This window comes from Micropterus dolomieu, linkage group LG05 (genome assembly GCF_021292245.1).
Source record: "Micropterus dolomieu isolate WLL.071019.BEF.003 ecotype Adirondacks linkage group LG05, ASM2129224v1, whole genome shotgun sequence".
Taxonomy (NCBI): domain Eukaryota; kingdom Metazoa; phylum Chordata; class Actinopteri; order Centrarchiformes; family Centrarchidae; genus Micropterus; species Micropterus dolomieu.
Window position 1 is genome coordinate 10,576,199 of NC_060154.1, and position 14,319 is coordinate 10,590,517.

The 14,319-nt window shown below is 39.6% G+C and overlaps 1 protein-coding gene across 1 annotated transcript in view; it reads right to left on the reverse strand.

Moving 5' to 3' along the window:
- LOC123971271 (E3 ubiquitin-protein ligase rnf213-alpha-like) overlaps positions 1-14,319 on the reverse strand; it is a 53,065-nt gene that overhangs the window by 29,483 nt on the left and 9,263 nt on the right. Inside the window, exons 15-25 of the mRNA XM_046049992.1 lie at positions 12,841-13,014; positions 10,483-10,635; positions 9,017-9,633; positions 8,563-8,722; positions 8,268-8,485; positions 7,167-7,304; positions 6,600-6,755; positions 5,164-6,445; positions 4,441-4,625; positions 4,161-4,316; positions 192-3,761 (exon numbers count right to left, since the gene is read on the reverse strand). Of these exons, the coding sequence (XP_045905948.1) occupies positions 192-3,761; positions 4,161-4,316; positions 4,441-4,625; positions 5,164-6,445; positions 6,600-6,755; positions 7,167-7,304; positions 8,268-8,485; positions 8,563-8,722; positions 9,017-9,633; positions 10,483-10,635; positions 12,841-13,014 (6,809 nt within the window). The remainder of the gene's footprint in view (positions 1-191; positions 3,762-4,160; positions 4,317-4,440; positions 4,626-5,163; positions 6,446-6,599; positions 6,756-7,166; positions 7,305-8,267; positions 8,486-8,562; positions 8,723-9,016; positions 9,634-10,482; positions 10,636-12,840; positions 13,015-14,319) is intronic.

Below are 14,319 nucleotides of genomic sequence, written 5' to 3' on the forward strand. Positions count from 1 at the left end.
GTACCCTTCATTTATTCATCTTTATTATAAATGTTTCTAATATTAATAGCTTTAATAATATTAATAAGATATAAATATTTTGCTAATAAACAAACCTGCCCCTACCAGATCCAAACATCTGTTTTAAATAATGCTACAAAGTTTTGGGTGGATTTGTCTTGCAATATTTGATAGCATAGTAAAATAAATACCTCAGTGAAGAAGAAGTGGGACTGTTCCAACTGCTGTGTGTGATAGACAATGTAGTCTCCCAATGAACTGTGCATCTCCTCTTTAACATATTCTTTCATTAAATGCTCTCTTTCCTCTATAGGCAGTCTGGATTTGTCCAAACGAACAACAGAGTCTGGAGTGGCACAGTTGAGCAGAACGGCTTTGGCTTTGTCCAGAATGATCTGAGCATCTGTTTCAACACTTTGACTATCTGTTACTTGCAGGACCACAGAGGAGCATGTGTCTGAGTGGTAGCCGATGAAGACATCACTTGGAACATATTGTTTTTTCGTTGGGTTTTGACTTTTTAAGGAGACAAAATCATTAACCCATTCCTTTAGTTGTACGGCAATGTCCTTCTGCTCATTTCTGAGAACAGTGTTTATGTCAAGGTAGTGTTTCTCCAACCTGTTAATCAGTGGGATTGGAAACTGCTCATAGACCACCTCTTTCTCTTCAATGACGATGAGCCTGAAGTTTTTGTGAACTCTGCATTTCACACGATGTGTTCCTAATCCAAGATCAACATACTTTTGACCCCCTAGGGTCACATAGTATTGGTTGAGAGCATCATACAGACTTTCGTACAGATTCTGAAGGTTCAGAAGCACAACTGTCTGTCCAGTCTCCATGCAAACCTTGACACGATTGATGTTCTTACAAATCTGTGTGTATTCCTGATCCTTTGGGAAACTAGATCCAAAGATGATCTCTGGATGGATTTGATGAGAGCAGAATATCTGGTGGAGAATCTGAAGAGCTGCATAGTTTTTTGTGAGGATTAAGAGGTAACGATTTCCATCCACTTGGGAAGCTGGACAGATGCTTTGATTTACCAAATCTAAGGTGGTGATGCTGGCATTTGCAAAGTCATCTCTGAGTTGTTCGCTGAATATGCCCATCACATCCACATCATCTTTTCCACTGAAGTTTCTCAGGACTGCACCAGTGATTTCATCTGCAGTGGGCCTCTCATTACTGAGTTTGGTAATTGAAAATATCGTCTTTATCAGACTGTAAAAATCCCGCAGACCAAAAAAACCCCTGCCTTCTTTGCATAAGGTCATATATGCGTTTGCAAAAGGTGGAAAGAGGTGTTTGATTTTTTCAAGAATCTTTTTTTCAGATGAGCAAATCCCTTTTGCACTTTTGATGAGCTCTTCCTGGGTTGGATCTCCACGGGACACAAATATTCCACGATTCATCTTTGCAGGGTCAAGTGCCCAGTTGGAAATTCCAATGAATCCAACCCTTTTATGAGGTTGTGGCTCATCATCAACACAGCCCTCTTCCAGTAACGGGTGCAGTGTTTTCAGCGGCATTTTAGGTGAATCTTCAGCCAATCCAATCTCGTCAAGAACAACTACTGAGATGTATTCATCCAAGTTTTTGCTTTCTTGAAAGCGGGCACACTGTTTGAATGTGTTGATGATTCCTTCAGGAGTTGAATGAGGGCTGCACTGGAAAGACACCAGATGTATCTGCTTCAGCCTCCTGAAGAGTTCAGAATGTGAGGCAGAGCCCTGCATTGCATCTGCAACAAGGGTTTTAGACAGTGATTTGGAGCTCCCCGGTTTCCCAACAATGAACAAGGGAATTCTTAGCTCCACACAGATCACCATCATGAAGAAATTTTCTTTCAAAGCCTCATTTCTGGCTATTGTCTTACCCATGGGTACACCACTGAGTAGGAGGTCCTGCATGAGTTGGATTTCCTGCAGTGACCTCTTAGTGTTGTATTCCCTGGGAAGCAACTTTCTGATAGTTTTTTGATATGGCTTTTTGTCCTCCAAGCAGGACTGATAGCACACTCCAGTAGCCATCAAGAGTGACCAGATTACTCTGTCACTAGCAGGTGAAAACGTTTTTTTTTCCCTCAGAAATTCTTGAAGGAATGTTTTCAGTTCCTTAGCAAACATGGGGTGATTTTTGTGGAACCACACAAACACTTGCATGCAACGTTCAACATCCCTCAAACTGACAAAGCTGCATTCATCTTTCCTCTGCCTCATGAAATTTTGTGATGACGACAACACCTGAGTTATAATTGGAACATGTTGCTTCTCAATCTCATTGGCCTTCGCCTGTCTTTGCACTATTTGTTCAATGTACATTTGCTCTGTTGAGTCACTGAGCTGCCCAAAGTCCCAAACAAGAGGAATCATGCTAGGGGGTAATACATGAACACGATACACAAGCTGGCGGAGAGGGATGGAGCCAAGCCTGTCGTCAGTCTCCTCAGCCCTGACTCGGTAGCCCAATCCAGATGCCTCTAGCCTTTCAATCATCTTGTCTGTATGCTTCCTGTAGGGATTACATGCAGCAACAATCTGTAGTCCTGTTTGGGAGCCAAGTGGTTGTCCTTGCACAGAGTTATCACAAATGATCTCCTTGATGCTGCTGACGGCTTCTGTGGTGTTTGCCTCATCAAAGAAAAGAACGGAGTCAAATTCATGATTCTCTTTATTGGTCCTTGCGAGACTTTCTGCTTCCTGCACTTTCTCATATATAATTTCTGATGTAGTTCCTCCATGAACCTTGACCAGTTTCATGTTTTCTGCCGGTGCTCCACACCTTCTTAATTCACACATAAACCTTATGAGCCTTGTCTTTCCACATCCTGTCTCACCCATAATGATTACTGGGATGCCACACCTAAATCTCATATGGATTGCCATCATTTTGAGAATATTATCAGTGGTCAGTTCATATGTTTCATCAGGATCTGTTGGCCACTTGATGCCAAGCACACTGCACAGATGCTCAAGCTTGTCTGCTCGAGGAAGCTGATCAAAGTTCCTATTAAAAGGGACTCTCTGAAGTCTTAAGCCAGTGTACAGCTCTTGAGTCATGATGTTTTTCTTTATCACTGCCCCTGTCAAGGGATTTATGGCATCAACCCCTTTCTGATCATTGGGCTTCAGGTGAAATCCAATGAAAGTCATCGACATGTGGTCATCATTGAAAAAGATGTATGGATGTGGCTCAGATTCCCACCTTTTTCTAATCAGGAAAGGAGCTAAGTCCCTTTCATTAAGCCCACTGATGTCAATTTGTTGCCTTCCTGGGCTCTGATCAGTGATGCACAGTGATGGGGTTGCAAAGTCTTTGGACATCAAGATCATGAACTCAACCACAAAGTTTTTGAACCCACGAAGAGTGTCTCCAACAAACTCAAATTTGCAGAAGACTGAATTCTCACAGTCTTGCAGTTGAAGATTAAGGAACCATACAAAGTTACGTAGCTCTGCCCATGAAGGATCTATTATGCCACAGTAGATTAAGAGTATCTGAAGACACTTTGCATGAGTCCCTTCAATGCCCTGGTAAGTGAAGTTGTCAAGATTGTCATTGTTGTAAAAACGTGTGAGGTACTGGTATGGTCTTTGATAAGCTTCACTCCTGAAACATTCATCATCCATAAGGGGGTCATCACTCCCCATGCCTGCGTTTTCATCTCTCCTCATTTCCAAAGCCATAACCTCCTTTGGCGAACGGCAGTACACCTTAGGGAAAACGTCTGAGAATGCAAAGTTTTCCTTTCGTCCCTAAAAATATACAAATGTATATATATTCAAGTTTAAAATCAATCAATCAAGCATATCCTCTCATTCAAAGACCTTGAGGAAATGTATTTAATTACAATGTTTACTTCACTTTCCTATAAGCTACTCAATGCAGCTACTGTAATTACCTAGTATATACCATATATAGCCAATCATCCATGTCCAACTGAAACAAAATGCTAGGATTCTGACAGGATGCGATCCTATGTATCTACATTGTGTAGCACACAGTCTGACTTTAGTTATTTGAGAATCTGTGTTATTAAAACATTTCATGGGACAACGATGAAACAACAATATCAATAATACAATGAAAACAATAGAATTGTGTGGTATGATTTCATAATATGAGCAATGCACAAACAATAAGTCTCAACTTACAGTTCTGGGGGCATATCTGGCCTGATAATGTGTAGATTCCAGTAACTCGATGATGTACAAGTGTTTGTGGCTGCAGCACCACATTCGTCCATCTGAATCCATCAGGTACCGCAAAAAGAACAGCTTGAATAGAAATTCATTCAAGCCTTTTTGCACCTGTGTATTATAATTTGCATCATTAAAGCAGATCCGAAAATTACTGGATAAAGATAAAGTTTGACCATCTAAAGAATGCTCTGAGAACCACATTGTTAAAGAAAATAAAAAATAAACTGCTTACCGAGGATGTGACATCAAAGTGAAACACCTTGAGATCTTTTTGTTTTGGTGTGTCATACAAACACTGGAGTACCTTGTAGTCATCAACCTCATGTTCAGTTAGCCGGATGCACTTCTTAAATGCTGTTCCTTCTTCAACACTTCCCTCCAGCTGTTCATACAATCTTTGGACATACAATGATTTGCCTAAAATGGAGAAACAACCATATAATTTGGCTGACTGAATAATAACTGAGCTGACTATAAAACAGATTTAACTCTAGAAAATCAGATCAAATCAGCACAAAACAAGATTAATTGGATTCTGCACCATATTTTCCATAATTCATACTGTATAACATTTCAGTCAAAAGCATCCTAACTAATTTTAAGGTTATTACAAGTCTTTTATGCTGAGTCTTACTGTTTGATATACACAAATACTCAAAAACTGCCACTGACACATCACACATTGTCCTGCATGTCTCAGTGATATTGTAAACAACTGCATAATCCAGCACTGGGAATGCTAGTATTTACCTAAAGACAAACACCATTCAATATGAGAATTAGATTGCTCATATAACACCCATTTAAAAGGGCCATCAATGTTAAAAAAATCACCATATTATATTACAAATTATTTCTTCAGTCGGTTTTGTTGATCATCTATCTGCATAATTCCCTTACATAACACTAGCACGGAGAGTATTAGTGATATGAAAAGAAAACATATAGGACTCACCTACTCCTGCACGCTGGGAAGCAACAATGCCTACAGAATGGCAACCTTTGAACACAGCATTCGTGTGGTCTGAGGGGACAGTGTAATGCCTGGACAAGTACTTCTGGATCCTTTCCAATGGCTCTTGTGGCACAAAGTCTCTTTTGAACTGACTGAATGCAGTAGGAATATATGTGTGCTCCCTGTCAGAGCTGCAAAAGATCACTAGCCTATAATCATGTTTAAACAGGGAACGCAGTTTCTGAAAACACTTCTCCATTGCACAGCTAACGTCATAGGTTAGTTGATCTGCCCAAATCATTGTGTAAATCTTCTGACCAATGTCACCTGGTGTGAGACATCTCCTCAGGAAAAGCTCTACTTGCTCATAAGATGTGGCAGGATTACACAAGAGCACCTCATCATAAGTCGGCAGTGGCTCATAGTCACTGGTCATGTACAAGCAGATACTTGAAGTCAGGACCTCATCGTGTGGGCAGATTATGAGATTAGGTTGGGCTGAAAAGAGGCCCTTTGGGAGCCTTCTTCTGAGTGAACTGTCTTTTGTCTCTGAGAGCACTGGTTCTTCCCATTCATTTTCATTTTGGTTTTCTGAGACAGTAATCATTTCTAACAGACTCCCTAAACTCCTTATGTCCAAAAGGTCATGGAAAAATATGCCCTCATTCTTCATGTAGCCATTCCACAACTCTTCCAGTTCTTTCAAACCTATAGTCTGGTCTGCCTTGTCTGCTGGATCAGCAGTTATAAAATGACCCACAGTGGCTGAAGACATATCACTGTCATCCTGTTGAAGAAAGTGACTTTGAAAGTGAGTATCTTCATTAATCCTTTTTCCAGGCTGGAATTGGTTGTGAAACCTTCTCCATGTGCTCCAGACATCTGATGTTGTGCAGTTTGGTTTGATGAAAGAGAGCATCATCAGAGCTTTGTCCTCTATTTCTACATTCACATTTGTAGGAGTCACAATGTTGCACAGGTAGGATATTTGTTCTGCTGTGAAGTAGTTTAAGTAGTAGTGATCAGATCTCTGTTTGTCCATGAAGTTTCGCCAGTCATCAAGAAACAACTCCATCTTCTGGGACAGAGCTGTAAGTTGTTCAACTAGACTTCCACATACTCGGATTTGATGCAGGGTCTTGCAAAAGTTGATTTCCATAATGATACATGGATCACTCTGAGCTTGGCAAAAAACCTTAGCTTCCCAACACCTGAAGAGTGGGTTCCCAGCAGCATAAAGATCTACAAATGCTTTGGCAAGTCTTTGGACATTTTCAAACACCTGAATATGAAGAAGATAAAATGAGATTACAGGCAAAAAAAAAACACCACATGAATTATTATTTTAAACATTCCATTAATTTATAGGAAAGAAGATTTAAACTATAAATCTCTGACCTAAAATCACAAAAATATACAATTTAAATAAACCACACCTCAGCGAAGCTTTTCACTTCACTTTGATTTTGTTCACCTCTTCCAGACATGAGCATAAGCTTATTTTGCAATTCTTTCAGGTCCTCATAAGTACATGTCGTGTTTTTCTCACGTCCGTCCTGAATTTGCAACGTCAGGGAAGTTTCTAAAGTGAGCTATAAAGGGAAACATCAGTATGACAGGACTACATTAGTGTGTTTACATGAAGTTCTTCAATCAAAAACTATATATCACATGGACAACACAAGAAAAGCCTATTTAATTTTAAGTTATATACACATTAGTACTATTAAAAATTCATTGGCCTCTTCTGATCTACATAAAAGGCAATTATCTGAGCATTAAGTGTTCCTCACATATAAAAGTGTTCATTTGTTAGTTTATTATATAACAATGTAATAAAATTACAAAAAATTTGATTATCATGAAAGCGTTTTTTTAGTCCTGTAATTCTTTCAAATTCAAGCGTTTTTTTAGTCCTGTAGTTCTTTCAAATTCAAGCGTTTTTTTAGTCCTGTAGTTCTTTCAAATTCAAGCGTTTTTTTCATGTAGTCCATTTAGCGTACCTTTTTCTCATTTTGGGCCTTGATGGTGTATATCCCTCTCTCATTGATGGATGTAGCTAGGGACAGAGATGAAAATTCAACCGATCCATGGCTCTCCCTAACAGTCTTTAACCATTCCAGATGACGTGCTGTATCCCGCTGAAATCAGACATGAAATGAAAAAAAATCTTAATATAATTCTGGTTGTAAATGTAAAATGTAAATGCTCTGTATTTGTACAGGGCCTTTCTAGTCTTTGTGACAACTCAGTGCTTTTATACTACATCGCATTCACCCATTCACACACATTCATACACTGAGCCTAAGTACTCAAACGGAAACTAACATTCACACACATTCATACACCGATGGAACAAATTTGCCTCTATTGGCAAATTTGTGTGCCTTGTTTCCTCATTGTGCACAGTTTAACAACTGATAACATTATATGCAGTAAGTACCTAACCTCCTTTAATAAAATTCTTTCCATATTAACATATTAAATTGAACAGTTCTCTTTATGTGCTTCTCTCCAACAAAGACGCGTTACAGCTGTGGCTGTGCTGTGTGACGCAGCAATCTAAATTACCATTACATGATGGATTTTAGAGTCGGACTGTGTCACCTAGACTATTGTATTTACAAAGTACAGAAGTCAAAGAGAAAGTTATAACTAACATCCTGAAATGTCACTACAAACAGCTGAGTGCAGGGGAGGTGTCCAGAGTGCTGAAATGACGCAGACATTTTCTGTACAATAACCTCACGAATCACGGCAATCACATTCCTCTTCGACAGAGAGGAAAGACATTATGGTACATAAGAATGAAAAGAGGCCTACTTATAAACGACACCATGTCCTGAAAACAGGTCAGGTAAGGCGCACATACAGTTTAATACCCACAAGCACATCCACACAATCTGGTGGACAAACTATGCAATGAAAACACTCATGATGGGAAGGATCCCTCTTCTGTCTCTCTGTCTCTTTCGTAATTCTCATTTATTGGCTGTTATAAATAGAGATACCACTTTATCTGTAAATAGCTCATATCAGCCTGTTAGCGCACCAATTTATTGGTTGGACTTTAGTATGGTGGTAACAAAAGGGTAGAATCTCACCAGCTTTTTCGGTATTCTCTTGTCATTTTCAAGTGCCTTCCACAATTTTGACAATGACTCTTTAAGGGCCTCAAAATTAGAGTCCTGCTTCAGTCCATACAACATGGACGAGTAACCAAGGACAGCATCATGAAAACAGGCCACTCGATCCACATCCAGGTCATTTTCTCCAGCAGATATGGATGCCAGGTCAACAAAAACTTTCAGCTCATTGATATCTGCAATAACAAATTTTCTCAAACTGATACAAATCATGGTGTTTAACTCTCATTAACAAAAATGTTATCTACTGTACCTTCAAGTTCTTTTTTAACCCATAGGACAAATGTTCGACTCAGACTGAGTTCCTGAAGACATTCCCTGTGATCATTCGTAATGTCCTTCAGAATCTTTTTGGCCTCCATGAAGGTATCATCTATGCAATTCAGGCTGTTTTTCTTGAAGTCAGCTTGAGTCTGAAAAAAATACATTTAGAATATGAATGAGTGTGTGATTCATGATTCCAGTTAAGATGGTTGTAAAAAGTCTATTTGACATAAAGGTTTATGACTAAATAAAGATTAAATATTAAAAAAATATGTCCACAATCATGTGTGTCTGATAAACACATTTTCCACAGCTGAATACAACTACATAGTCTTCTAAAGCCACCAAAAACGTATTCCTCGTAGATTCTCCCTCATCAACAAAGCCATGTAAAAAGATCTTTTTTAACGACATTCCTAACTTTAAATTGTTAGGTTACGTACCATTTGCAGCAATTTTTCCACTACTTCGAAATCTCCTTCTGGACATATCGTGTTCCTGATATCCATGATGATTTTGGCAGATTCCATTGCAAGATGAAGATCATGGTACTGTTGAATCTGGTGAATCCTTCCTCTGATCCATTTTCTGTTATCAGATGGGTTTGTTCTGCACATGATGTCTAAATCTTTCTCCAAGTCTTTATAATTCTCTTTATAGGAATCAAAAGTGCTGTCTATTTCCTCCAGTAACAGTTCCCCACTCTTCAGACCATCATAAAGCCCTTTGTATTTGTTGTAGCAGCTCTGGAATATTTTGCTATGGACCTGATCGAGAGTGTAGATTTCTTCATTTCCACCAAGGTGTTCAGTGCCATCTGTATCAGGCTGTTCTCTTGACAGCTCTTCTACTTGGTTCATCCAGCACATTTTGAAGATTGTGCTGTCTTTAACAGCATGCAGTTCTGAAGCCATTTGACGGGTGGTATCACAAAGGTTGAAATAGGTGACCTCAATTGTAGTAGAGGTCTGTTCATCAAGTGTGTGAACCTTCACGAATTCATTCAGATTCATCATCTCAATGTTCTGGTGAAGTTTTCTGTCCAACCCCTTTAAGTCAACTGTGAATTAGAAAGATATAATTAAGAATATATGTGGATAACTAGACAGCACACAGGTCCTTCCTTTGTTCTCTCAGTCCTACATCAACAATATCAGAATACAAGATCTACAAAGAACAACTTCACAGGTCCCTTTCAATGTACAGGAGTTGCGACTTGACACTAAAGCCCTGTCAGATCAACTGATCAGCCTTGTTGCAAAGAATTAGACCCAGCAGCTCCTGCAGAGGAACCACAAACTTGGAACAGGAACCTCTTGATTCCACTTAATGGGATAAAAATTAGCATGTGGTTCAAAGAACACTCTTACTGTCAAGTGAGGTGAGTCTTTTGGATAGCCTTGGTCAGTGTTTCCATACCCCTGCTGAGAAACACCTCTGAAATAATTATCCTAACCTCAAAGAGCAAGCACTGCCAAAACTGACTGGTTCATCCCATGTTGCCTTACATTGCCTCACAAGTTCACATCTCAAAGGCTACAGCTGACAGAGAGTTAACTGCTAACATGCGTGCAAATTTACCACCTGCATGAGAGACAATAACCAGTCAATAGTCTGTATTTCTTATCTAATAAAACATCATGAAAAGACAAATAAAACAAACCAGCCATTTCATTGGTTAACAGTGTGAATGATGTTGGACACACCACAAAAAGTAAGGGAGGCTGTGGCATCAGTGTACATGTGGCTTTGTTCTTAACAAGCACCTTCCCTAAATAACTGGTTAAAAGTTTTATACCATGTCAGAGCCTATCATATGAATTATCCCCTTTTTTTATCCCCTAGGTTTTGGAAAAAAAACTAGAACCTTAAGCATTGATTTTATTCTCAGTGTGCAAGTGCTGCGTACCTTTGACATGTTGTGGAAGCTCCTGGCAGATTTGTAGAAGAGCCTTGACCATCTCCTTCTCATTATGGACAGCTTCTGCTTCTTCTTTTCTTAGTTTCAGAAATCTTCTCATGTTTCTGTCATCTTTACAACGACCATCATCACAGAGGCCATCTAGAGGAACATACTCATAGACATCTAAAATGTGTCAAGGGGCCTCAACTACACACTGAGTTCACAAGTCAAACAAGTTGGAAACCATTGCTTGAAATTATGCAAATTTTCAGGTTCATACTATTATTTTGGGTGTCTACTAGAAATGTTTACATGCTGCAGCACCTTTATTCCTAAAAATTATGTTTTACCGAATAATGCAATCACTTCTTAAGTTATCAGCACATTCACACTGGCCACTATTAGGTACACCTTGCTAGTACTGGGTTGGACCCCCAGACCTGCCTTAATTCTTTGTGGCATACTTTTAACAAGGTGTTACATTCCTCAGAGACTTTGGTCCATATTGACAGGATAGCATCACACAATTGCAACAGATTTGTCGGCTGCATATCCCCGATGTTAATCTCCAGTTCCACCACATTCGAAACGTGCTCTATTGGATTGAGATCTGGTGATTGTGGACGCCATTGGACTACAAGAACTCTTTGTCATGTTCAAGAAACCAGTTTGAGATGATTTAAGTTTGTGACATGATGTATTATCCTGCTGGAAGTGGCCATCAGAAGATGGGTACACTGTGGTCATAAAGGGATGGACATGGCCAACAACCATACTCAGGTAAGCTGTCACGTTGAAACAATACTCACTTGGTACAAAGGCGCCCAAAGTGTGTCAAGAAAATATCCCCCACACCATTACACCACCACCACCAGACTGAACCGTTGATATAAAGCAGGATGGATCCATGCTTTCCTGTTGTTTACGCCAAATTCTGACCCTACCATCTGAATGTCGCAGCTGAAATCGAGACTCATCAGACCAGCCAACGTTTTTCCAATATTTTAATGTCCAATTTTGGTCAGCCTATGAGAATTGTAGCCTCAGTTTTCTGTTTTTGGCTGACAGGAGCGGCACTTCTGCTGCTGTAGCCCATCTTCTTCAAGGTTCGTCATGTGCATTCAGAGATAGTATTCTGCATACCTTGTAACACATGGTTATTTAAGTTACTGTTGCCTTTCTGTCAACTCGAACCAGTCTGCCCATTCTCCTCTGACCTCTGACATCAACAAGGCATTTTCATCCACACAACTGCCGCTCACATGCTATTTTCTCTTTTTTTAACATTCTCTGTAAACCCTAGAGATGGTTGTGCATGGAAATCCCAGTAGATCAGCAGTTTCGGAAATACTCAGACCAACCCGTCTGGCAACAACAACCATGCCACATTCAAAGTCACTTAAATCCCCTTTCTTCCCCATTCTGATGCTCTTGAACTTGAGAAAGTTGTCTTGACCACGTCTACATACTTAAATGCATTGAGTTGCTGCCATGTGATTGGATGATCAGCTATTTGTGTTAACAAGCAATTGAACAGGTGTACCTAATAAAGTGGCCAGCGAGCATATTTTTGGCCAGTCTGGCTTGATGATGTGAATTTCATTTGTTATATTTACCTCATTTGAAATAACAGGTGATACAGTTACGATCTGTTCTACGACACAATGCATTTAGCCTACGCCTTAACACTCAAAAAAGGACGCTTGAAATTAAATTGTGATAGGAATCAAATCGTGTTATCGGCACTGACAGAGTGAATTTGACAGCTGACATTCCTTTTCTGCATCTAAGCACCTAATTTTAGATTGACAGTTTATAACGGTCTTAATTGCTTAAAAATACATTAATCAAGATAGTAGTTCACCCTCAGAAATATTCTCACAAATTTCAGTGAAACCGTATCAAGAAATTGCTACTTCTACTGACTCTACACGTTAATAAAATATAGACTTTGAATCATCTATTATTAATGATGAACCACACAAAGAATATATGAAGAATTCATTACAATGTCCGCAGTTTTCATTTTAGCTGTGCGGTTGCAGTTGAGTTTTTTTTTTATGCTTTGAGCAGCACAAATTCAATGTGTCCATTGTGTTGGAATTGCATCAGAGGTCTCAAAAACCTGATTAAATCAAAACAAGACAATCTGCATAACTAGATATTGCTAAGAATAAGTCGGAAAATATGCTTTGTTGTAATCTGAATGAACCAGTGTTTTACATACTAAAAGTGTCATGAGCACTAATTATATTTATTATTATTATTATTATACTGGTGTAAGAAGTAAAACAGGAGAACAAAGAAAAGTCAAATGAAGAGGAAGTTGTGGAGAAAGAGCAGCAGAAATAGACAGCTACTTACCTAGCTTCAGCAAGTCAACAAATTCACGTTCTTTCTGGAGGATTTGGTTTAATGTTTTAATTTGGATTTCTCCACTGAGGAATTTCTCTGACACAGATTTGAATGCTGAACTCGCCAAAGTCATCCTCATTTGTGCTTCATCTGACAGACTGTCAATCAGCATTCCTCTTGCCCCTAAAACACACGTGCAAACATAAACAAAAATAAATAAATCTCTTACTGAGTTATGTAAACAAGAAATGAATTGTTGATCACAAAAAAACATTTCTGAGACAATAATTAGATAGACTGACTTGAGATAAATACACTCACCTAAAGGATTATTAGGAACACCATACTAATACTGTGTTTGACCCCCTTTCGCCTTCAGAACTGCCTTAATTCTACGTGGCATTGATTCAACAAGGTGCTGAAAGCATTCTTTAGAAATGTTGGCCCATATTGATAGGATAGCATCTTGCAGTTGATGGAGATTTGTGGGATGCACATCCAGGGCACGAAACTCCTGTTCCACCACATCCCAAAGATGCTCTATTGGGTTGAGATCTGGTGACTGTGGGGGCCATTTTAGTACAGTGAACTCATTGTAATGTTCAAGAAACCAATTTGAAATGATTCGAGCTTTGTGACATGGTGCATTATCCTGCTGGAAGTAGCCATCAGAGGATGGGTACATGGTGGCCATAAAGGGATGGACATGGTCAGAAACAATGCTCAGGTAGGCCGTGGCATTTAAACGATGCCCAATTGGCACTAAGGGGCCTAAAGTGTGCTAAGAAAACATCTCCCACAACATTACACCACCACCACCAGCCTGCACAGTGGTAACAAGGCATGATGGATCCATGTTCTCATTCTGTTTACGCCAAATTCTGACTCTACCCTGAATGTCTCAACAGAAATCAAGACTCATCAGACCAGGCCACATTTTTCCAGTCTTCAACTGTCCAATTTTGGTTAGCTCTTGCAAATTGTAGCCTCTTTTTCCTATTTGTAGTGGAGATGAGTGGTACCCGGTGGGGTCTTCTGCTGTTGTAGCACATCCGCCTCAAGGTTGTGCGTGTTGTGGCTTCACAAATGCTTTGCTGCATAACTCGGTTGTAACGAGTGGTTATTTCAGTCAAAGTTGCTCTTCTATCAGCTTGAATCAGTCGGCCCCTTCTCCTCTGACCTCTAGCATCAACAAGGCATTTTCGCCCACAGGACTGCCGCATACTGGATGTTTTTCCCTTTTCACACCATTCTTTGTAAACCCTAGAAATGGTTGTGCGTGAAAATCCCAGTAACTGAGCAGATTGTGAAATACTCAGACCAGCCCGTCTGTCACCAACAACCATGCCACGCTCAAAATTGCTTAAATCACCTTTCTTTCCCATTCTGACATTCAGTTTGGAGTTCAGGAGATTGTCTTGACCAGGACCACACCCCTAAATGCATTGAAGCAACTGCCATGTGATTGGTTGATTAGATAATTGCATT